At 31.4% G+C, this 27,705-nt stretch overlaps 1 protein-coding gene across 8 annotated transcripts in view; it reads right to left on the bottom strand.

Annotated features, from left to right (window-relative positions):
* Positions 1-1,059: 1,059 nt before the first annotated feature.
* Positions 1,060-27,705, bottom strand: part of aPKC (protein kinase C iota type) — a gene marked incomplete at its 3' end in the record, with an annotated part of 341,811 nt that continues 315,165 nt past the window's right edge. For all 8 annotated transcript variants that reach the window (XM_067049526.1, XM_067049532.1, XM_067049549.1 and 5 more), the window contains 5 exon segments: positions 1,060-1,175; positions 20,295-20,464; positions 22,965-23,083; positions 23,511-23,691; positions 26,626-26,860. In XM_067049526.1, coding sequence (XP_066905627.1) covers positions 1,060-1,175; positions 20,295-20,464; positions 22,965-23,083; positions 23,511-23,691; positions 26,626-26,860 — 821 coding nt within the window.

Below are 27,705 nucleotides of genomic sequence, written 5' to 3' on the forward strand. Positions count from 1 at the left end.
TAATAATAAAGGTCTATTGGCCACGGAAATGAATATTTGGATGAATGGGGAGGAAATCCACACTTGAAAAAACAAATAATGCAAGAATAAAAAAATAAATGAGGTGGAAATATAAGAAAAAAACACACAGGTTTGGAAATGTTAAAAGATTGACTATTATGAACGGACTACCGAAGATAACTGTGGAGTGGGAACTGGAAGGAATAAGAAAAAAAGGCCTAGATAAAAATAGAAAGAAATTTGTGACCAGGAAAACAATATAAGAGGAAAATTGATTAATAATAAAAATATTTTACAACCCACTACCACCCAAAATCTTAATTAATTTAATTTCGTGATCTCATAGAACTTGAGTAAAATATAAACTAGAAAAGATGCATTTCAAATTGCTGATAATATATCATGGGCTGCAATAACATTGTAAGTTATATTGTACAATGAAAAAATCAACCCTTCACATTTCTAAAATCCGTATGTATTGAACAGAATGTATTTATATGATAAAAAATATAGAGAACTGATCATATAATTACTTGTTTTCCTATATATATTTCAAAAAAAGTAAACAAAGAAAATATTCATATCTTTGAGGAGTGTTCACGATGCAAAGAGAAAAATGTCCCTTGACCTCCAGGACCTTCGATGGTAATGAGAATATTAACAAAACCATTAAGTTAATTAAAACCATCAAATATGAATTTATTTATTAAGTATCATAACTATTCATTATCTTTATCAAAAATGATCACATTCATTATCAAGAATTGTCTTAAACTATTATCATTATGTTCATTAACGTTAATTATCTTCTATAATGGATATAAAAAGTCGATAACTAATTGTTTTTTTCTTATTTTAGTTTATTAAAAGCAATAATCACCATGTGACAAAACGAAAATATATGCTATAAACAATTGAACAATCGGTATTGCACTACTAATTATATTCAGGCTTATCTTCTCAACAGATATAACTAAAGTTTTAAATAATGCCTAAGGATAATAGTGTAATAAAATATAATAAAGAATATTGACATGCATATAGTAAAAGTGTACTTACGGATCGTCGGGGGTGAGGTGCACAGGCTCGCCGGTGAACTCTGGTGGGAAATGAGCCAAATCCCTGTCCGAGTCTAGTCGTGGCTTGTGGGGCGGTTGCACCTGCTTCTGCTCCAGCTAACAACACACCGGAGTCCGATCTTTGTAATGTCAATGTACTCAACTAATGGAACAATACTGGAACGGTTCTGCTACTGGAGAACCCCTAACCGAAGCTACTTACCAAGGTACTTATAGTAGAAGAAGCGAAGATGAATAAAAGAGAAAATGAACCCAAAATGTCGTGTAGTTCTAATTTATTGGTTTGGATCGTTATAAAAAAAAAAATCTAAATTTGCGACCTATATAAAAGTTCATTTTAGTCAAGAACACTCTAAAATTGTCTTTAATTTTTCATTCCTTATTCAATATTCTGGAAACAATTAACCGCATGAAAAACAATATGCACACCATTTTTAAATTAGAATAAATTTTTTTAGACCTATTATTTTTTTTTTTTAATTTGAGCTTTTATTTTTTTTAAGCTCCGTAAATACGCTGACGACACATGTATACTTTCTGTAAACAACGACCCAACTAATGCATCACAAACACTACAGGTACACATAACATCTATTGAAGAATGGTGTAAAAACTGGAGAATCAAAATAAATCCTGAAAAATCCCACCAGATCACCTTTACTCTCCGTCGTAAACCTCTGCCCTCCTGTCCTACAGTATCCTTTCTAGATACACCACTAACACCTGTTAAACAGATTCGATACTTAGGACTCCATCTTGACAAGAGACTTACTTGGAATCCACACACAAGACTCAAACGACAAGAAACTGCTCGTAGATTCCGATTGCTACAACACTTACTTGACAAACGCTCTAAACTTTCCATTCATTACAAAAAATTAGTATACACTACAATAATCAGACCAATTTGGACATATGGAATTGAGCTCTGGGGCTCCACCAAACCATCAAATTCTTCCCGCATCCAATCGTTACAATCCAAAATCCTACGTAAAATCCTTGATGCTCCTTATTACGTCACAAATAAACTCATTCATAAAGACCTTAACATCCCATTCGTTGCAGATTTGACCCAAAACAGATATGCGTCTTTTTATCCCAAACTCCTTAACCATCCTAACCCATTAATTCTTAATCTTTCATCCTTAACAATCCCTGATAATCCTCCGAGGCGTCTGAAAAGAAGATGGCCACGGGACCTCCTAGTTTAAATTAATGTTTGAAGTACCACCAATGGGTGGTTCCTTCCCAAGATTTTCAAGTGTATATGAAACAAACAACATATTTACTTATTGTATTATTTTGTACAGTTGTAAATTACAATAAATAAATAATCAAAAAAAAGCTCCGTAAATAATATAAGAGATACATTTTTTGTAAGGTAATGTCAAAATAGTGTCAGAATATTTATTTAAACTACCCTGGAATGAAAAGACGTATTTTTTTTTTTTTTAATTTCTCGCGAATTACCTATGGAGCAGAGAATCACATCAAAAAACGGTTCATGAAGTTTCACTCCCGGTTGCAGTTAAGGAGCTGTGCCTACAACCTGGGAAACCCAACCTCAACCCGAAGACTGAAGCCGAGGCTGCTGCAGGTCATTCTGTTATAAACTTTAATAAATATAAAATTAATTCATAGTCACACTACCTCAATTATACTTTTTATTATTACTCTTTTTATTTATTCATTATTATTTTTTATTTATTTTTTCTATTTTCTTCTCTCGTCCCTTTATCAAATTAACTTGTTTCTTTTCACTATTAGAGAGCAATTGTTTGTTTTATTTAAGTGTACCAATATCATTATTTTTTGTTATTAATTTTACATTCCTCTTTTATTAAGAAGCATTACTCTTATCTATTTAATTTTTTTTCTTCTTTTAACAACAATATTGTATATAGTTAGGGGTGTCTTTTGTATGAGACTATAACCCCTCCCTCATAATCAACTGTTAAAAAAATATATATAATATAACGGTTATATCAACCATGTAAGGCTCATACCAGGCCGATCTGGTATAAAATAAAATAATTAAAATTTTTTTTTAAATGTCACTTATTGAATCGATATTTAATGGTTAAAAAATTGGTAATTAATTTAATTAATCACAGTTAAAAAGCCATATTTCTTTATGAACGACATTTTTACTTTCAGTTCGAACCCAAATAAAACATAAAGAAAACAGAATACCCGATCTTATGCATTTTGAAAACGATTCGTTTCCTGACTCAGGCTAAGTTAGAGAAACTGTTACAGATTTTTAAAAAGTAACGGGTACGGCGTACCTAAAACGAATATTTCCACTAGAACCACGTACGGCCACAGGTGGCGACTAAATAAAAAGATGAGTATTTAACATTAGTCTTCAAGAGAACATAATCTCTTTGTTAAATGAGTTGCATGTACTCTAGTACTTAAATTACTAAAAGAATATCGAGTTATCGTCGCTGTATTCCTGTAGTTTATTACACAATATAAATCGCTATTAAGTGGATATAAAACGCTAGTAGTTTCAGAAACTATCATAAGGCGATAGTTTTAAGTTAAGGTTGAGACCAAATAAAATTAATCAATACATATAAATTTATAATTAGTGTATTGATAATAATGAGAGTTTTAAAGATTTCCTAATTACTCCGATATAAAACATTTTATCTTTTGAAATTTTCGATGTTGAAGTCTATTATCTGGCTAATGGAGAAGCTATTTATAAAATACTATCAATTCTAAGATCGTGTAGTCACGTATCGAATCATTTTAACATAGTAATAGTAATTATGTAACAGGTACTAGTAATATTTCTTTGGAACGGGATTCGTTCTATCTATTACTGAAAATATTAGTTACAGAGAGTTTATATGGAAGGAGGACAAAGAGATTGCATTATACAAACTACTAAATAAGATTGTATGAGACAAGAGAACTTCCTTATACCCTTACTTGCATAGTAAATAGGGTATTTTCCAGTAAAGGTTTTAAGTTTAACTAGATCGTAAATAAAGTTTAAGCGTTATTTACTTTTACATGAATAATTGGTAATTATAATCATTAAAAAAATATTTACCAATAAGATTACTCATCTAGGCCATAATTTTTTAAAGCGGCGTTTTGAACCCGACTTACCATCAACGTTAAAAGCCCATATGCACAACACAAAGATAGTTATAGTACTATTACAACAGTGAAACTTTACGACAGTCCATCTGAACAAGTTGGCAGTGAACCTAATGTCGCTAGCATTTATAGCCTAACTTGGTGAATGATAAAAACTGATCAATTCAAAAAAACAAAAATTAATAGTCACCAAAGAAAATACATACAGAACAGATAAAAGCTTATAATTTATACGTGTAAAATCAGTATTATGAAGTTATAAGATTCGAGAGTTCACTGTCAAGGGTCAACATGAGACAGACAGCTGTCTACACATGCTACAATAGTTGATAGTAATATAAAATAAATCCTGATAGTACGACAGTCACTATAAATACAGCAAATGTCAGTTCCACGATGGTAGCTACTAATTTAAACTATAATTATAATGGTCGCCGTGGAACCTGTGCTTATGCGAAGAAAATGAATGTTCCCACTTCCAAAAGTCGTAGGTTCGAATCCCAATGCCGGAATTCCCCAAGCCCTTGATCCACCCTAGTCCTCCGGATATGAGAAATCCGACAGTCTACAGGAGACGACTTACACCGACCGGACCAAGGCTACTCTACGACACGGACCTTAATCGAGAATAGCGTACAAGTTACTATTAGGCAAATCTAATCATAGTTAATCAAATCGAAGCTCCATTAGGTGCACCACAAAGAAGTCTATAATGATTATCTACGTAGCAGCAGTAATTTCTATAGTAAGGATATTCATGATCTTTAGTTTAATATGTTAAAGCGTGTTAAATGGAGAAATATTTCCTCCTTTTACCATGTTAAAACGATATAACATGTAACATGGTGAGAGTCTGTTACTAGAACTGTAAAATGGAGAATGACGTCAGGAAAAAGACTAGCTGAGCTTGTCACCGTTTTATTTGTTGTCGTGTTAGGTTACTTACTCGTAGTTTGTATTTTTGTTTTGTTTGTTTTTCTTTTGTTTTGTGTTTTGGACTTATTAAAGACAATCAGCAGCTTTCGCACTTCTACTTATCACTTATTTTAAGCATGTTGTAATAAATTACTGTAATCAAAACTTACAAGTAAACAATAACATGAAGTTTTGAAAGGAAAGGTAACTAAACAAGTTGCTCAGAAAATCCGCTAGGAGCTCTTATACATTTAACATTTAACATGACTTTCAATAGGCCTGCTCACAATGCTATACTTATAAAATTTAACATGGTAAAATATTTTACATTTAACACAATATCATGAATACCCCTAGTATTTGTCAAAATAAATGAATTCTCAAAATGTTAATTACTCATTATTTGATTCACCAGATTGTATTATTTTAATAAGATAATATGGCCCGAGAGAATTTGAGCAATACAGGACATCCTAACAGACATTTTAATCTCTTTTATGAGTTTAAGCTCTCCATAATTATTTTCCTATTGAGATTAGATGAGAGAGCAATTGTAACCTTCAACCCCTAGATGAGATGAAGGCATAGGGAATAGAGCGGTTCTTATCAGCAGTAGACTATCTATCCTCGCTGGACACTCAACCGATTTCCCCTCCTTCCTTACCCTCCTATTCTCTGCAGGAAATTCCTCTCTTCAAGGAAATGATTTTTTATCCGCGAGAAGTCTCGGGGTCAGGCCAACCGCCTCCTCCCTCCAGTAGCTCTTATAAGGGGAGGGAGGATGGTACACCAATTGGAGATTATCGATGATCTGTCGGTATGGATTGCCAGTATAATCAACAACGGGAAATTTTCACCTCCCAATTGAATAAAATTGTTTCTAAGGTGCACTATATATCCACGTTGCTTATAACACATTTCTTATATGAAAAATCAATTATACTGCAAAGTTTTACTTATGTTTTCAATGTCAAACGCTCTTCGATTCTAATTCCCATGGCTCTTCTCGAGCAAAACGGTTTCCATTCTTTACTTCATTTCCATATATCAATCGAAAAAAAAAAAGTTTTTACTGTATTCAGTTCTTGTCTCAAAACTTAGAAGAGTAATAAATTTCGAATTACCTTTGCTATAGTTAATTATTATTAATTAATAATTTAACAGTATTCGTGGTTGTAATGGCACATTTTTTGTTCACGATAATGGGTTCTAAAATTACAAATCAAAGCTTTGCAAAGTTTTAATCATCAAAATTTGCTTGATATTTGTTTTAATTAAGAGAAGGAACATTCCGAACTGTTTTTATTTCTATAGAAGAGTTTTTGAGACCTGGAAATTGTCCGTTATTTAAGACTTGTCAATAAGCAGACAAATATTCGAAGAGCAGTTTTCAACGGATCTATTCGTTTGAGAGTCCAAAAGTCCGTACAGAACATTTTCGGCTGTTAGTCTGGGCCACCAAAATATCTTATACAGGTGAACTGATGTTCTTTTTTGTGGATTTGTTTCTATCTCCAATGCCTCTGTAGATAATTGAACAACTGGGCAATAGCCGAACAACTTGTTTTTCTATAGATCAACACAAAAAAAAGCACAAATGATTCCCAAATATGCATCAGAAACAACCAAATAAGGATAGCATATCAAACGGAATATGTTAACAAAATTATTTTAACCATCTGACGTAGAAATAGACAAAATCTTTAGTAGATACAATAAAGAATGGATTACAACAACAAAAATGGGAGAAATACTGGTAATATGTTTAAGACAAGGAAGATAACATCTAATATAATAAAAAGGATTCGTTACTTTCCAACTTGCCAATGCATGAAGCAGTCTCGATAGTATTGCTGGCAAAAATAAAATTATAACCTACGATTAAGGAGGAAGCACCAAACTACTCACAACTTTCGGTAGCTAGATAATATCCAAAGTTCTATTCTATAATAACAGTACGGCTTTTGAAGAAGCCTCAAGGGGGTATGTTACATAACATGCAAAATGTAGGACATGTATAGCCTGCGGCAGGGGGCGACACTACTCAGGGAACAACACTCACGGATCCTCGGCGGTGAACCGTAGAGGCTGGCTAGTGAACTGAGGATCGAAATTGGCCGTAGCGTTGGTCGAGTCAGGGATGTAAGGCGCTGCCACTCCCCGCAGCTTCAGCTTAACAACAACAACAGTCTTCAGGACAAAATCTACAAGCACATGTAAATGTTAACAGTTACATTATAACAGTTATATGAATTAGCAACTGATACTCAGGGTTCGTAACTGATAATGACGTTGTGAGGGATCTCATCATGTTCAATACTGTACGAATATCGCTAGCTCAGAATACAGAGGTAAATAATAAGTAGATCCTTTTAGACTTGCACTTCCAATCACAGTACTGAATCACAGTAATGAAATGCACCGAATCCTGAATATGCATAGGTACGCACCTATACGCATATTTCACAAACGATCGGCAACTAAGGATTCCTCTTTTCTGATCGGAATGATTCAGTCACTTAAAAGAGCACTTCATGAAACACTGCAAGAAGCTATCTATCTCTATTTGGCGAAAACATTTTCCACAAACATACACCGACTGAAGTTGATACCATATATACGTCATGTTTCCTTTTATATAACTTTGTACTTGAATTATTACAAATACTTTCTCTGTTCGAAATTATCTTGCATATTGCATCAAACAATTGATTGTCAGTCCAGAAATGAATATTTTTTTAATGATAGATTTCCAGTACTCAATCACAGGAGGCCTGTTCCAACAACGGGGTTTAGCCTTCCAAAACCTGTACTTCGCACGCTCCATCCTGAGAGTCAGAAGCGTTTGTTGGAACATACCAAGAGTTTAGGAACCCTATTCCAATTGTTGTAATAAAATTCTTCAGTTAAAGTTCTACATTGCCTTCTGATTTTTTTCAACTGTCAAATTCATTTTTTGACTTATATTCAAAACAATATTTTAAGGCGTTTTTCTTCAATTAGGCAACACAATTATCATTTCATTAAAAAACCTACATCATCGAGACTATCACCATATTTACTATTTGTTTTTTTAAAAACCGGCATGATGACATGAAATATAAAGAGCGATATCCAGGAATAAGCCACATTGACAACATCTCATCCAGACAGGAAGCTGGGATGAAGAGGGGGAAGAACTGGAGGCTCCCGGACAGTCAATATTTGAAATGTCTCGACTCTCAGCTATTGGGGTTGCCAAGCGGGGTACCACCACAGGTTGGAAAAAATGGGCTAATAATTATAGAAGTTATTATATACTACAAATTTTTCTTTATAAATTCCATAATATTCAAACCGTGATACCAATAATAATGAATGCAATAGATTAAGGTATTTTAATAATATCAACCAAATTTATATCGTACTGCTGCCTGTTGAAAACCGTATTGAAGAAGCTACGAAAAATCGATTTTGGAGATATGACAGTCAAAGGATACTTGACTCACGCCTCTTTTACATGTATAACTGGCGAATGTTACTTCAACACATTGTTGGTAGTGTAATTGCCTGGCTATACCCAGAGCCCTTTGATCTATAGAACCAACCATATAACTCGGGTGCTGATCGATCACTTAAATGTTGACATTCTTTTTTAAAAATACTTGTACCCTTTTGTTTCATTTTATGTTAATTTTTGATCCCTTATATATTTCTTTTATCTAGAAGTGAAAAAGGGTTATCCTATAGGTACAAACTTATTCAAACCAGAACGGGAAGGTCGAAATTTTATTCCGTGGGGACGCAACGAAATAAAAGTTAACTCAGGGCGAAATCCAACACCCCTACAGACTCCATTTTGCTAAGCTGACGCCACAACACACTCAGCTACAAACGGCCAAATATTTTATTAAAATATTATTCATTATTGATTTATTTCATAAAAACTTATTGTAATACAAAAAAAAAAATATATCGGTGACCGCTACTTGGTAGATGAATGAACCCACAGCTACAAAAAGGTTAAACGGTGCTGGTTTATAACTAATTTTTTGTTCTTTCTCAGGTCTACTTTTACCTTCTTAAATACTGCTAAACATTTACTGCACGTGTATAGTTATCGAACTGACCTGAACATATGAAGAATCCTTACAAACTAATTAAAAATAACATAATTACGACAAGATGTGGCTGACGACGAGGCCCCAATAAGGCACAAACTGGAGGAGCACCTTGTTAACAAAAGTTAATTAGAGACAGGAATGGCCCGACACGCCCTTATTGCATTGTGCGGTTGCAATTATTAGTTTTGTACACAAACCCCTTACGGGGAGGGAGGGAGGGGGGGTATAAAGCGGAGGAAAATTGGCAAGCCATGATCAAATGCGGCCTTCAAAAGGACAAATAGTTGCGCACGGGTAGGGCCCGCAGTAATTGGATTTAGAGCCGTGCAATGTACTCTAGTGAACCCTTTGATCGGTCAAAAGGGTAACAACAAGTCAAATAAAGTCACCAACTCAATTAGGATTGCTAACGCCATCAATAGCTATTGGTATGGTCTAAAGGATTATTCTCAACAACAGAATGAGAAATCAAAATATTGAATATGAAATGGGGCGCAAAAAACTGCTGTGGATTTGATTTTGTCCACTATGGAAAAAATGGACTATTTCTTCCGTCTAGAACATGAACAATAAATATTGATTATCCAGAAAAATGATGCAAAAAAAAAAGAAAATGAAAAACAGTGTTTTCAGTGTTAATTTACTGATTAGTTAATAACCCGAACTTACTATTCCAACTTACAGAAAACAGATGAAAATAAAACATGTTAGAAATTATATGAAAAATATACAATTCTCAGATTTATTATTTTTTCGGAAATACTTGACTGAGTTTTCTTCTGTACAAGTCAATTTCCTAATTTTCATTATTCGATTGATAAGAACTACTTCTGTGACAAAAAATCACAACTAAAATTTTTTCATAAGGAACCAATCAAACAAGTAAGCATAAAAGGATATGAAAAGTTACAGAGCAGTGTTCCTTTAAAACGGACACTGACAGCGCTAGCAGTCACCTATCAAAAAAGTGAACACAACGTCCATCCCACTTGGTGAAGATTATTCTTCATCCTATTTATATAGGATGTTTTTGACACATCTATGCAGCAAAATAAATATTAATAAACATTAGTGTTGCAGTACACTGCATCTAAGATTTATTGAAAACAATGTTGGGATAAGCTAAGTAACGAAAGAATTCCATTGTCTTTTGAAAGAAATCTGAAAACTTTACTCACTAAAAATTAGTAAATCCATAATTCTATGATTAAATTACGACTAATTAATTTTTTTTTTAATGTGAGGAGCAGTTCTTCGTCAATAAGCTTCTACTTTTTTTTTTCCAATTTTTTTGTAAAACTGACCACACGTGATTCAGCTGCGTCATTTTTACAAACTGTGGAAAACATCATAGTGCGGGAGAGGGTAGGATTGAGAACCCAAAAGACATTTCTATAACATTAAATCAACATATAAATTTTCAATCAATTTAGAGGGCCTAAAGGTAAAACTATAAATTGGAGGATCCAATTTCTGAACTTACCAGAAATATTGGCCCTTTTCACATAACATTTACTAAGCCTTTAACACTTATCATTTTTGTAAAATAGACCTAAAACATTTATAGACGATTAGGTTTATTAATAACCTCTTTGATTAATATTTTACTGAGATATTAGAAATTTGAAGAAGGCTCTCAAATATTCCATGTTTCAGGATTTTCAAATTATTAGGGAGGGGGAGGTAACCCTCCCCACTCCATAATAACTTCGTAAATAGGTCCCTGGCAATTATTCGGACACGAAAATAACCCAAATATCTATTTTAAGCTCATTTGATCCAACGAGCACTGCTGGAGGAGCCTAAACGTAGCGAAAGAAAAAAAGATAACATTTTCAATGGCAGCGGTTCCCAAACTTTTTTCGCCGCTGCTTCCTTTCTGGACTAAAAAAAAAAATGCGGTATCCTTGTCGAGCTAAAAAGATTTCGCGACACCCTTGTTGAGTAAAATAAATTTTTAGAAAGTGGCATTCGATTTAGGTACCAATGGTATATGCTTGGAGCACCCCAACTTAATTTCCAAAAGAGGTGGTTTGCATCTTTGTACTACTGGTCTTGAACCCTTGGGTAATGTTATGAAACGGATATAAAAAGATTCCTCTTTACGTGAGCAAAATTCTTTTATGTTAATATAAAATAAGACGACAAAAGGAACTTTCTATTTTTTTTTTTACAAATAATTTCTAATTCAATTATGTGCATTTTTTAAATAGTTGCATAAGTTAAAATCTAACAAGCGAAATACTTAATTATTTTTATGTTCATCCATTGAAGACCGACCGCACCGTAAACTACCCACAGGACAAGATAAACAAGAGGAAAGATATGACAAGATGTAACGAAGAGACGCACTGATGGAGAAACGAAGCAAACAGTACCAGCACGGTACTCTCCAAGGCTTTGCCTTCTAATTGGAGCGTCTCCCGTCTAAGGGCTCTCTTCTCACTGTCCGCGCCAAATTGCCCCTCTCTTTCAAAGCCACAGGGATCGGGGCGAATATAAAAGGCAGTGGACAAACACACACACTGTGTCAACTACTTCATTAAAATATAAAAAGGGAGAATAACCCAACCTCTCTCTAAAATCTGTCAATACACAAAATAAATAAGACCAAAACAACTTTATGCAGAGATATGAAAGAAAAAATCTATAATAACTAAAGCGGACTGAATCTACAAGATTATTATCCTTCTCACTGTTATTTACAGGTGCAAAACGAAACGAAAACGCTAACATTAAGGAAAGAAAAATTCTTTTAGAAAATGAATTCAGAGTAAGGTATACGAAAGGGATCTAATATACGAAGAGGAAGATGGAGTTATCCTCAACAGTACAAGAGCGCAAGAGGAGAAAAAAGGCAGTTATCTTACCCCAATTTCTGATTACTTTAATGAAAACTATGTATAATTAATAGTCAAAATTGATGAGTCTGCCAAGTATAGGTAGGAGGAATAAAAAGTGGCGGCTGTTTCAAAGCGATAAAAAAAAACTAATTTTTCATTCGGAGCTCTATATCTTAAAAACTACCAACAACACAAGAAAACCTAAGAGAACATCATTTAAAGAAGAGTAAATTTACTAAAATATGAGCCCTAATAGAGTTATTTACGTTAAATAGTTTTCGAGATATAGCTTTTTAAAAAGCAACATTTCATAAAAATGTTGTTTGGAACGTACTGAAAGATCGGTAGTTAGTGAATTTATTTTGAAAAATTTATATCTCAAAAACCATTTGACGCACAGATGTCTATTAGCACTCAAATTGAAGCTATTATGATGTTTATCTTCGTAGGAGTAATAGTTTACGTGAAATTTAGTAAAATAAAGTGAATTATAGTTGTTTGAACAAATTTTCATTTGCCAAAATTATATTCATATGTGAATATCATAAAAACTACTACCCCTATGAAGATAAGTGTCATAAACTACTTTATCGTAAATTAAATTTCCTTTATTTTGAGTGTTGGCAGACATATGTGCGTCTTATGGATCTATAGATATATTTTTTCAAAAATCCAATATTTTATACAAACAAATAGAAATTAAATATAAGAAGATGGTCAGGGTTGCGATCAAAAAAAGAACAAATAGTTTTAAACTACTTTTTCTTTTTTTGATCGCAACCCTGTCCATCTTCTTATATTTAAATCTTTATGGTCAACTATATATACACATATATAACTAGAAATTAACATTTTGTGAGTTTATTTTGTCAAATATCATAAAAACTACTACTCCTACAAAGATAAACATAATTGACTATTTTGTAGTAAATTTAACTATCTTTAATTTGAGCGCTGGCAGACATCAGTATGTCCAATGGTTTTTGAAATAAAATTTTTCATAAATCAAATTTATTGTCCGAACAACTATAAATCAATTTATTTTAGTAAATATCATGAAAACTACTATTACTACTAAGGTAAAGGTCATAAACTTCTTTATAGTCCATTAAACTAGCTTTAATTTGAGTGCTAAAAAAATCACTATGTCACATAGTTCCTGAGATATAGATTTCTCAATATAAATTAACTCAATACTAATCTTTCAGTAAATTTTTATGAAATTTTGCTTTTTAAAAAGCAATATCTCGAGAACTATTTGACGTAAATAGCTCTTTTATGGCTAATTATTTCAGCAAATTTACTCTTCTCTAAATAATGTTCTCTTAGATTTTCAAGTGTTGCTGGTAGTTTTTAAGATATAGAGCTCCGAATGAAAAATCAATGTTTTTTTAAGGTTTTGAAACCGCCACCATTTTTTAATCCCCCTACCTATACTTGGCAGACGCATCAATTTTGACTAGTAATTACAGGTAGTTTTTATTGAAGTAATAAAAAATTGGGGTGAGATAACTGCCTTTTTTTCTTCCTGGCTCTAGTACTACTAGGTATCAACCTATTCTAACCAAAGTGAAAGGTTCGAGTTTTCATTCCGTGGGGACATCTTGAAATGAAAGTCAACCTGCTCAAGCCGGAATCGAACCAAGGCCGTTCCAGACAGACTTAAGGATCCAAAGCTGATGCCTAAATACATTAGGCTATAATAGCATCAAGTTGCGTGAACTGCACCAGATAAATATAATGCAGGTAAAAGCATTGGAGAAAAATAAAAAGGGTGTGGAAAGTTGTATGGTTTTGATACGAATTAATCCCCCCAAAAAATTAATAAGCCCTTAATCAACTTATAATAAACAGAAAGTTAGACCTAAACATAGGTGAGAGGTTGTACTAATACTTATCTTGTGTATTAGGGCTTGTACCATGAAGACAGCGATTTGTGGTACCACATTAAAACTTCCAGTTTGTTATCCCTTTTATTTATTTACAGAAAATAACTTAATAACTTTAAATAAATATTTAAAAATATTAATGAACAACGTTAAGTCCATTTAAATAATTATAAAAGTACGATTAAGGTATTAAGATCTCTACCCCGAGGTAAAACACTACTAAAACAAATGTTTATGACAAACATACAACATTTACAACATTTACATGTCTTTAAAAAATGTAATAATGAAAGGCAAAGCAAACCTGGATATTCGATGCCAAACCACTATTTACTGGCTATAAATGAAAACAGGAAAAAATATTTTTGACGAGCCAATTCCATGGTATTAATCAGAAACTTTTCTGCAGGTCAGATCAGAGGATTTCTAGCTTGATATAGTCTAGTTACGTACATAAACATTTCAAATCAAATTTCACAAATAATAACAGTTAAAATATCTTTTTAACAAAAAATTATAACTAATCTAATTATTAGCTGTGTTTTTTAATAAAGAAGAAAATCATATAATAATAATAATAATATGTAAATAATAGATGTAATGGGAGGTCGATTTTTATGATTATAATAATCATCAGTTGGAATCCGGCATGGTTAAACATTAACTATAATTTAAAGTTGACTAATCAGATATGATCATTGATATCAAATATTCATCAAACAAAAATTATTATGTTTCAATTTTATTTTTTAACAGCATTAACATGAAGACGAAATTTGTACTGATGGTTTTTCATTATGTTGTTTTGGTTACTTTGTTCCTAGATATCAAATATGTCCCCAGCAAAAAATGATTTATTTCTGTTTTTAAGGAAAAATTAATTTCAAATTGGTGGTTTTCCACCTTGATGTTTAACGTAAAATAATCTACATAAGGTTTCACATATATAAAAAAAGTTATAAATATATTTTTTTTAGCAAAAATAAAATTTTAAAAAATATATAAATTGAATTATTATTAGTATAACTGAAGAATATTATACTAAAAAAAATTAAAAGTAATGTGGTTGTTGATTGTTATAATTTATAATGATTATATGTAGGGATTTAAATACATTAATCTTAGGTAGCTTTTCCAAAAAAATATTTATATTTTTATTTTTAAAAAAAAATAAATATTTACATTAATGATTTTCTTCAATTTTTTTTTTTAATTACATTGATCTTAGATAGTTTTTCAAGAAAAATATTTATATTTTTATTTTGAAACAAAAATAAGATAAAAACTAAATATTTACATTGATGATTTTCCACAAAGATATAAAATTAAAATTAAATATTTACATTGATGGTTTTCCACAAAGATATAAAATTATCTTCAAAAGCAGGTCAGGTCCTCATGGATGAATAAGATGAGTAAACAAACTGAAGCCGATGGGGCATAAAGGAGAAGCCCCCTCCCCGCCCCCCCGGAGGGCCCGGCTAACTAAAGGAACGGGACAGTGACCTTTAGTAACCTGGAACAGCTTTTAAGCTTCATTACCCACTTGTCCTCTTAGCCGAGGCATGTCTATTCCATCTCGCTCCTTTCAGGTTAGTCTTCCTCCATGAGTTTCTCTTTCGCTAGAGTAGCTTTTTCACTAAAAGGGGCTAAGGTCAGTCAATATATCGATCAGATGGCGGGGCGGCAAAGCTAACTTTCAAGGTAAAAAAATTTGGCACGGCGTGCGCATCACAGATTTTTCACCTACCAACCTACTTTGAGTTTTAATTAATCCTTTCATACATAGCTAAGTAAAAAAACTGACTATTGTCATAATTATCATAGATAGGAGAAAAATTAATGACATCAAGTGGTACTTCTGGTTAGTTGATTTCAGAGAAAAGATGCAGTAACATCCCTTAAAAACATACTTCCAGTTGTACAACTTTTTGTTTTTGACCTAGGTTCAAATGAATTCATACATAGACCATTTTGGGAGATTTGGATTTAGGGACATTAAAGTGCATATTTCTATTGAAAATTAGAATCCAAAATTGTTCATGATCGCAACCATATCCTTAAGATGTATTTCATATATATAGATAAATAAAAGTAAAAAATATACATTTTTTATAGTTAATTTGGACGTAGAAAATTACTTCAGATGCCGTGAGACTGAGAACCCTTCAGAAATGTGGACTACTCAGTAGGTTCTAGTTAGTGCTTAAAACACCATGAATCCAAGGAATGGATAATAACATAATTTAAAATGAAATTTCTTATACATTCTAAACATTGTAATAGTAAAATCAAACAATTCTGTAGAGTGTATAGCGGTTAGGAAATTCAGGAATATGTTGGGGATTTTATAAGGTTGGAAATCCACAGGTATTAACCAGACATTATAAAATGTCAATAATGCACATAAAATAAGGTTTAAATTAAAAATAGTCCATTGCATTACCTCACTGAAAGGATAAAGAAGTACAAAATGGTATCTTTCTGGATAAACGCTAACAGAAATTGTCTTTCATTCTTTCAACTGCCAAAATTAGGTTTCCACAATTTATGAAAAAAGTTTAAACTTAAGACGACTTACAACAAATTTACTATGAACTCCTTACCATATGAAATCCCCTAAGTATTCCTGAAATTTTCCAAATGTATGCTCCTTTCAGGATTGTTTAGTTTTATTTAATACAATTTTTATAAATTATAAGAATTGTTCTCTTCAAATTATTTTTAAATCTATTCCATAGATTATGGTGTCTAAACACTAATTAGAACTGACAGTTGAAATCTCAACAGAGTTCTCACAACATCCTTGAAGGATTGTAAATATCAATATATCTTTGGCTCTGCCATATTATTGAATATAATATATATAATAATTGGAGAAGTTTGTCGTGGGGTGCGGTCAGCAAAGAACAATATAAATAAACAAAACCATATTTATTTATTTTATGCCGACGTTTCGATCTGAGTTTCAGGTCTTCATCAGGGGTTGTGGCGTATGACGTATAATCTACGGTCAACTATCTACACCTCATTATTGAATACACATTATTGAAATGTGACAGTGCATTATTTACATCACAACTTATAGAACAACCATTCTTAACAATAGTTCTTTAAGGTGAAAGGAATTACGGATATCATAAGGGTTATCATGGCTAAGAATTGAAAGAAAAAGAGGAAGGAATTTACTGAGTTTAGAAGAAGGAGCATTAATATTAGAAAAAATGGGGTGAAGGGGTTACCAGATTTATGGATTTTAGGGAGTCTGTATAAGCGGGGGGCTAAAGAATTATAAAAAATGAGGTTAAGAGTTAGCTCTTTAAAATATTTTTTATAGTTAAAATATCCTTCTCATGTCTTTCATAAGATATTTTTTAATTGGTTTACACCTTAAGCCATCCTAATACTGCCTAACCCGACTTAATAGTCCCGCCAAAACCTACAGCTTCTTCTTCTTTTTTTTTTTACATTTTATGGTTGGTCAGCTATTTTTACCTTCTTTTTTTTTTTTTACTACAATTTTAAAATTTCTCATACTTAAAAAAATTCTGGTCCCCAGCCCAGAATGACAATCTGTAATATTGGTGAACATACCTCTATGAGTACTGAGCCTCAAATAAGCAAATGAACTTAAATAATAACAATAACTTCAACTCCAAATATGAAGCAATGGGCTAGCATGATATGTACTCAGTATGATAAGTTGCTAACGGAAACCTACAACACTTTGTGAGAACAAATAAGCCAGTCAATAGGGGTTTTAGACAGCGATGGGGGGATGGCCAGAAATGCCTTTAGGACTTTGTTTAAACTACTCAAGAGATGAGTATAATAAAAAGTCTGGAATATTGGTGCAGAGCCAAAGATATGGGAGGGGGGAGGGGGAAGTTATGTTCTTCGCTTGTATGTCAAAAATAACTAGTCAAAGTTTAACATATTATTTGAAAAATGAAAGAGCATTAAATTTCCTACAAGAATGTTCATATTAATTTTTTTAATTTATTTTCACTTTATATTTTTTCTCTAATCGGCCATCACAATGAAATGATATGGTCAATGGTAATGCCAATTTTTGAGGATCATCTCAGTCTCACATATATTTTTATATTCTTTTCCATGTCTCACCCTAAAACATTGTGAAATATTAATACTACATCGATAAAATTGTATAAGACAGTACCTACTCCACTGCACCTAGTCAATAAGTCTCAGGGATTTTGTAGTTGCTTAATTTAGGTTTATGAATAGCAGAGTTTAAATGCTTAATTGCTCAATTGGGCAGATACAAAGTTTAGCGGCGAAACCTCTCATATTTTGAAAGAGTTTGGTGGGGAGTAGAAATGTTTCAGAGAAGTGGAATGGGGCTCATTAGGTAGCAGGAGTCCTCTAGTTTTTAGTAGGCAACATGCCACATATGGACAAGCAATATGTGTTCTTTGTGAAATTGTTGTCAAATAACCATTTTATCAGTGCGACTCAGCGAGATTACCATTTGCACTTTCAATTGACTCATAATGAACATCCCCCACATAAAAAATAACAATCTTGTTATGTGCATTACCCTTTTGTACCTAAAAATGCATCCTTACAAGATTGGCAACCCATAAAGATTGTTTTGCAGTCTGGAGAATGTTCTTTGTGAGTCAGTCAAAAATGAAAACAGTAAGCTCGTTGAGAGGCAATGATAGAACGATTATTTAACAAAAACATTGACATGAAAAACCCATATTGCTCCCCATGTACAGCATGTTGGAAACTAAAAGCTAGAGGAATCCCACAACCTAACGAGCTATTCAAAATGTTGGAGGTTTTGCTGCCGTACCCTGTATTTTCAGGAAAGCAATTCCTTACTAAACAAACTTTTACTTTAACATAGTCATTATAAAGTATGTTGCTCCACCAATACTACCTGCTGAATAAACTTTCTTTATAATATTGCATCCTTCGTAAAAATTAATAATACTTTTACTTTGAATAAATTAGAAAGCATAAGAATGGATCTAAAGAGAAAGAGTTCTTGCACAGGCTTCCTAGTAATGAAATACTGCTGTATAATGCTAAGACTTGAAATCTTAACAAGGTGCTGGGAAAAAAAAAAACATAGCGAAAAATGGATTCTTGGATAATGGCCACCAAAGATTCTAAGGATGGTTAGGACAAAAGCAGTGAAATAGTGGATGGGATGGATTTAAAAGGAAATGATCAGGGGGTAGGGAAAGGAAGGGCATTATTAAGGAAAAATAAATTGGATGTATGAAACTTTTAAAAATCCAAATGACCAGTTTCAATAAAGGGAATGTTACTTGTGAATATGTTGGAGAAAACCTAAAACCCAGAAACAATAGTTCAATTGAGCCAGTCACTAGGCAAGAGCTGTTAGAAATAAACAAAATATTCTCTATATTTTGGATTAGTAGGTACATAATTCATTCCAGAAAGTGGAATTCAGAACATTTTAGTGATGAATAACAAAGAATTTATGACACACCACTCAGTGTTATCCAGGATTAATAAATGGAGGTTGGATCTAGCGTCAATAATATATAAGCCAATTGCAAACTTTTTGTTCCATGAAACAAAATATTTCGGACTAGATGGGACTGAGCATTCCTAATGTAATGATATTCTGGACTTTGCACCTTCCAATTGATTCTAATCAAAGCAATGCCCCACCCACTATCTACAAGAAAAGATTTTTATTTCATTGGATGAAGTGATAGAATATAACAGAAAAGCAGAATTCTTATGTTCAAAATATAAAGAGTGATGCTGTGAAGAAATCCAACAGCTAGCTTCGAGGAGACAAATAACCATATAAAGGTATATTCTTCGATAATTAAACAAGTTAAAATCAGAAAGAAAGAAAAATATCATTTTTTTAAAGGTTTGTTTTATTATTAATTATAATTTTTTCATTTCTTGTGACAATTAAATAATTTCTAAATTGATGCTAGTAATTATGCAGAACCAGTTAATAGTCCACTGACAGTTTTGCTAGAATAAATAGAGAGCTACTATAAACTCGTTTCCTATTAATTCATTCTCTCCATAGTAATTAAAATAAAAATTGTCAATTTTTCTTTAATAGCTGACTATTGATTGAACTAAAAATAAATAGAATTAAAAATAAACGTGTTTACAACTTTTTTTGTCAAACCAACCATTTAACTGGAGAAAATTATGCAATTCAATTAAAGGAACATAAAAGTATCAGTACCAATTTCCAGTATTGTTCAATACAGTAAATATTCATTATTATAAAACAAGTAATAATTTGTTTAGAATACAAATAATAATGAAAACAAAAGGGTATAGAAACACATGCATGAACCAAAAATTATTATTTACCATTTCCCAATCAATGCTCTTGAAGAATGGGTGATTGACGATATCCATGAAACCAGTTTCTTTACTGCAGCCTAACCTGTCTTGCGGTTTCTTATTCAGGAATCCTTTTAATACTGATGCTGCTTTTACTGACAGAGATCTCGGAATTCGAATAGTCTTCTCAAGAATAACTGTAAACAGTAAAAAAAACAAAAACGGATACATGAATAATTAAAACCAATGTTAATGAAATGGCATCAATTTATAAACAATTAGTGATAGTAAAAACTCTAGTGTTTATGATGGTTAGTATAATAAAAAAAATGTACTCTGTAAATAATGTATGAAACAATTAATGACTATGTACATCTTGAAATTTAAGCAGTAAATATTAAATAATAACTAAAAATTTATTTATTTGAGTTTAAAAAATTCTCAAAGAAATATGAAACTCTCCCACCTCACAAATGGTGGAAACGTCATTAGTTCTAAGCACTTCTTTATTCCCTTCCTTACTTTACTTCAATAACTCATCAATTTATTTCTACTCCACTAACAAAACCTCAGGGTCATCTTCGATTGGCACCTCTCTCGAAATAATCATATTTCCCAGATTACACATGAATCAATAACTGAAATTCGAAGATTCTGTGATTCCATTCCTGGTATCCACTCTGTTTTCCCAACTTTGATTACGGTTGCTAATATGAAGTACTATCTAAGGTAAGGTTAGAGAAGAGACACAAATTGCTTGATAAGATTTATTTTGGGGTTTCCTAGACAATCTCATGTCTTCTGTTGACATACAAAGTTGAAGTGGGTTCATTCTACCTTCCAACAGCAATATTTGCGTGTTTTTTTTTCTCAACTCTTCAAAACAAAAACTTTCTTACACCTAGATAACCCTTGAGTTTTACCAAAGAAAAGAGTCCTCGGCTATTACCTTCCCACAAAGTCCTTTTTATTCACTAATGCCTCACAAAACCACAAATGACAATTTTACAGCATTCAAATGGCATTTTTGGATTCAGGATTTCATGCCGAAGGAGCAAATTATATTCTCAATGTTTACTTTTGTATCATAACTTTAATAAAAAAAAAAAAAATTGTACCATTACAATCCATGAAAGGTCAGGGGTTCATTACTTTGTAAGGAAGTATTATTTCTTGAACAACAGTTGTGCAACGAAGTGATTTGTTTAAGATCACATTCAACCAAAAGGGTTTCAATTCAGCTCTGGCATGTTGTTTAATCAGTTGTGAATCAACACTGCGGATTTTGGAGCCCTCACTGAGTCTCTGTAAAGTGAGTATCTTTTACTGGGGAAAAAACTTGGGGCTTTAATGGTGGTAAATCACTAGATCAGGATGGAACTGCATAACCAAACTATTATTCTAGAGCTAGTCTCTCAAGTTCCACTTTTGCCTCATATACGTATAACAAATCATTGTTTAGGTTACTTTTCTAAACAATGATATTCCTATGCTTTAAATTTCCTTTTATTACCATAGCAATGATGAAGTTTTTAAGCATCATTCTTAATAAATGAGAAAATTACAAACAATGAGTCCTGCTCTTCTGCATCAACCCATAGCTGGTCTTATACGAATTTATATTTCAGGTGCACCAAACTCTGCAGGCACAATCCATGGATTTTTTTGCAGGTCAGATCATAGGATTTCCAGCTTGTTATTGTCCATTAAGAAACACTTCATGCCTGTTACTTTTTTTTTTAATATACCAATAATCTAATACTAAAATAATTGTGTTAAATTGTAGTCTGTCTATCTGTAGATACGTAACATTTTTGAGAATAAATAGCTCAACCAATTTTTAATATTGATAGCTGATGAACTAAAATCTGACACGAAAATACAGTAAATAACAACACAGATAGTAATTAAATAAAGTATTGGTCAAAGTAAACAAGAATATATTCATTGTCTACATCAGAATTGAATAAAGATTAAAATGAAAACTAATCTCAGCAAGGAATTAATTCGCAAAGACCTAGTACAAGTTCAAAGTTTGAATCCCAGCCTCTACTTCAAACAACGTTGGGTAAGTGCTGGAAGTTAAATGAACAACCTCTAAATTGGGGAAAATCATAAAAATTGAAAAACAGCTTTATAATTATATTGGTTATTACTTTTGATATTGAAATGTTAATTTCATGAACTCGATGCGAATCAAAATATTACATAAGTAAATTCATTTACTTATTACAGTAATCCTGAAATAAAACAAATAATAGTAATTTACTACTAAACAACAATTATTCAATATTAACTGATTGTAGGATGAAACATCTGTGTCAATTTTCATTAGGAACCACACTTTTCTTTATATTCAAATTAGAGTGCCACACTTTATGAGAGTATTTTTTCAACTATTCCTCCAATACACATATAATATGTTAAAATATGTATTTTTATTTAATTTAGCACCAAACTAAATATTACTAATCTAGTTTTACCGACATAGATTGTTATGAGGACAACCATAATATCCATAATGTAGAAAACATATAAAATATTAAACAAAATTTTTTCTTTATAAATTTAACCCTTCATTTGTAAAGGGCTACTTAATTAATACTGAGACTGATACTTTACATATATAATTTCTATTCATGCTAAGAATACTTATTATTACTCAAAATATTTATAAAAATAAAATATTTTCATTACTTTGGAAAAGGTAATCCTCTGTGTTCTGATCTGGATTTTCTGAAGCACCAGCTATGTCGAAAGGACTCCTGCCAGCTAACATTTCATACAATAACACTCCCAAAGCCCACCAATCAACACTGAAAAATTAAAAAAAAGTATAAATATATATATATATATATTTTTTTTAAAGAAATATGACTAAAAGTAATACAAAAAATGCTATAAAATTAGGTTTGAAAAAAAGTTTTAATTATTACAATACTATGTTACTTGGGTAACGACATTTATGAAGAGGTCTCACAGAATAAAGGCTAAATATAAATTAGTACATATAATAAATTGAAACAATAGCCAAGCTATATAAATATATATAACTTAAGTATCGTCGAAAACAAAACTTAAAAAGGAAAGGAGATCTAACTCGGTACATTTGGTCATTTTTAATTATTTGGTTCGGAACATCTATATACATCGAAGTAACAGCTGACTCAGGCCGTAACTTATATATATGTGTGTGTAAATAGAATTATGAAAAAGAAATAGCAATACTGAAATGAAACATACCTAAACCCGTAGTCTTCTCCTCTCAATATTTCAGGGGCTATGTAGTTGGGTGTACCACAGAATGTTGAAGTGGTATCTCCTGACCTAATTCCTTCTTTACACATACCGTAATCTGTTAACTTTATGTGACCTTCATGGTCAAGGAGTACATTATCTAATTTTAAATCTCGATATATGATTCCTAAAAAGAAAACAAATTATAATTTATAAAAACAGTAATAAAATTTTAAAAACGGTAAAAATAAATATACTGAAAAATATATGTTATGAAACTTCCTAAAAAGTATATTTAGACAACAGAGAAAGTTTTCTCAGTACGTGGCCCATTCCATTTTAGTACTGTGCTCACTATATATAATGACTAACTATGCCATGATATAATGATATATGCCATGATAACTATGCCATACGAGTGAATAATGACCCATCTATCGTATCTTGAATTCTGTAGTTAGTATCATATCAATATAAAAATTGAGCACAAATAATTGGGAAAACTAAATCTCTTTTATTCTACAAAAAACCACAACTTCCTGTCGAGAAGTTTTTCTATGTTTCAGCCATTCCATTCAATTATTCCACTACCTAACAGTTAACTACACATTGATAAGTGAATAAGATGGAAATCTTTTACAAAACTTGTGTAAGAAATGGCTAGAAGATTCAGATAACTTTATTATTACCAATTCATACTGGACAAGCATTCCAAACTTCTCATTTATTATTTATATTTACAATTATTACTTATTTATTAACCGCTTATCTACATGACTATTAGTTAAGGATTAGTGACACAGTTATAAATAAAATTATACATTACAAACAGTTTCGATTTCATTCCATTCAACCACCAGCCAATTAGCACGTGTTATAGATAATGAAACAGAAAATTGGAATCACTAAAAACATACTGGGATGATCCTAATAGACAGAATAAGCATTCAACACTATCTACCAAAAGTTACTGATTTTCAGATTACTAAATTTAAATATTACAAGATATTTAATATTACTCATATAATCCTTTTTATCGAATTGATCATTCTTCGTTTCAGTTAATAACATTACTTCCCCCACGTATCATACCATTGCAAGTCTCCCACAGGGTTCTAATCTTAGTCCCATTCTATTTAATCTTTTCATTAATTACTACCTAAGATTTAAAAAGGTTTATAAAGCCCTTTCTACTGATGATACAGCTATTTACACCTCTTCATTCTGTATTGATATAATTGTTAATAGGCTAAACTAAAAGATGCTTTCAAAAAAATATCTAAATATGTTGGAAAATGGGGATTAGATGATAGAACAAAAGCCATCATTTTCACAAAAACGACAGCCTATTCTTTCATCAACGATAAATTTAAATATCCCTACCTCTTTTGCTAAAACAGTTAAATACCTAGGAGTGAATTTAGACAGCAAACTATTATTTAACCACCACATCAATTCGAAATTAGAAAACACAAGAAAAATTCTATATCAAATGTATCCATAATTTAATGAAAAATCAAAATTATCCAATAGAAATAAATTGATAATATATGAAGCGGTACTAAGACTCATCTTAACTTATGCCTGTCCCATATACAGAGTTTTACTAGTTGAACAAATATAAAAAAAATACAAGTATTTTAAAACAAATGCCTCAGAATCTTAATAACTACCCACATTACACTAGAATATCTAAAATACACATTGGATTAAATATAGACACAGTACAGAATTAGATATAAGCAGACTCATAATTTTTTCCTGTCTTACCCTAATCCATTAAACCCTCTAATCACAGAAATAGGAAATCACACTAATACAACCTGTAAATCTAAACAAAAAAGAACTAAACATATATTAATGTAAATATAAATCAATGATATGTATTTTATGTTACAAAATGATTTGTATTTTATTCTATCTAATGTTATGTATTTTGTTTTAATTCAATTCAATTTTTAATTTAATTTTCAATAATATTTTGGCCTCCCCCCCCTTCAGTTTTACAAAACTGTAAAATAGAGAAGTTTGTAAAGTGTAATTAGTATTAGGAAAATAGTATTATATAAGGAAGTATCCCAAAACAATATAGTAAATATTGTACATTTTGTTATTTATGCAATAACAATATGTTTTTAAAAAAAAAATTATACATTAAGTTCTTGTTGCCATATTTTAAAAAAAATTGGGCTGACAGTAAGTAATCTGAGCTTTTGTGATCCAAACATTCCAACAATACTTATTGAAAAAAAATTGAAAGAAAACCTGAAGTTTGAATAAAGGCGGAAAGTTTGATTCAGAAAAGGAAAAAACAAACTCAGAGACAAGTTGTCAAGTCCAATTTATATGAAATTTTCTAAGCACATATGTTTGCACACATAAAGAGTCTTTCCGAGGAAATTTTCAATATTTTTTCATCTTCTCTAATGAAAATAACATGACATTATATAGCATTAAGATGCAGTCACTCATTTTAATCATTATATTTTATGGGCGACATAGAACAATATGAAGTGACATAAAATCCTTCTTCCACAACACTTAAGAGTAGAAGGCGGAAAAGAAGTTCCTTCAAAATTCATAACAAACAAGCAAAAATTGAGCTATTTGAGAAATAAATTGAATTTTACACAAATTGAATGTTTTCGAGTATATATGTGAATATTCATTTACTTAAAACATGTATGCATTGAATTTCAATCTTTTTTTTTGTACTTGGTTTTTCTGAGTTCCCTCTGCAATACAAACTGAGATTGCAATTTACTTCTTAACTAAAATAGCTACTCAAACTTGCTAAAAATCTATTCCTAACAGTTTTTGGAGCTATCTGAAAAGAAAATTGCCCAATGGATAGTTGACAGAATACTCATTATAATACTACCAATGGAAGGTTTCTTCGCTAGTTATAGTAATGTTATATAAAATACACTATAAGGCACATACAGTAAATCTATTTTGTAAAATACAGTTCGAGTTTTAAATAAATATTTTTTATAGAGATTAATAACATGTAAGAATCAGGAAGTTTGCATAAATAACATATAAAAATATTTCATAAGAAAATTTCATATTTTTCTATGATGAATTTAATTAAAATTAAATTTGGATATGTGATAGCTACCTCGTTCGTGGAGGAAATTTAGCGCTAAACTTATTTCCGCTGAATAAAACCTAGCATGCTCTTCAGGAAGCCTACGTTGCCTTTGCATGTGGAACATAAGGTCACCTCCTCGAACAAATTCAATCACAAAGAACAAGCGAGATGGAGTTTGGAAACATGAATGGAGGCCAACAAGGAATGGATGGTTTGAAGCAGTCTCAAATACGTGCTTTTCAGTTTGTACCCAGTCTATATCCTGAAAAAAAAAAAATCAATGAAAAATCATCGTCATAAAAAATATTTAAGTATGAAATAGAGATAAATCTTAATTAATTTTTATAAATCAACATCAAAACTCATCTCTATAAAGAAGTAAATCTTCAATTAAAAAAGAGTAAAGAATATAACCATTAGAAAGATCCTGAAAGTTATTAGAAAATTCAATAATAATAAAAAAAATTTAAAAATCCAACCATTAAATAAAAATGAAAGTTATAATAAATTACTTAAAATCAAAAAATTGATACATTAGATTAACATCAATGATTATTTATTCTCATTAGGTAAATGTGAAATCAAGAGAAATATATTGTCTATAATCTGTATCTTATATCTTTCCCCACCGAATATCAACCAAACAAAATTAGGACATCTTCCAATCCAAGCCCCTACACCCCTGACCCCTGTACTCTATTACTTATTTATCAAATCAAAACCATCTTTCTATTTAAGGGATTGAGTTTTCACTTAATTTAATAATTTTATGTTATTTCAATTATATGTGAATTGTTATAGCATCAATAACCAAAATGCTATAACATCAATTATATTCAACGGGTGCGAGTAACCCACTTTGGCAATGTCAACCTCAAGTCTCAAGTTGACTCATATATATTCTATTGAATGAGCTTCTCTGGTTTGGAAGTAAGCAGCCAATCAAAAAATATCAGAAAGTAAAATGCTTAGAAGTTCTAAATAAAATCAACTCATGATAATTTAAACATCGATAAATTTTTTTGGTCCCTTGAGAAATGCTACATAAATTGAAAAAATCTATGTATTTTGATCCCCTCAGTAATTCGAAGTTGCAGCAACATCTTG

Source organism: Halyomorpha halys, unplaced genomic scaffold (genome assembly GCF_000696795.3).
Source record: "Halyomorpha halys isolate HHAL.00 unplaced genomic scaffold, Hhal_1.1 Scaffold270.1, whole genome shotgun sequence".
Lineage (NCBI taxonomy): Eukaryota > Metazoa > Arthropoda > Insecta > Hemiptera > Pentatomidae > Halyomorpha > Halyomorpha halys.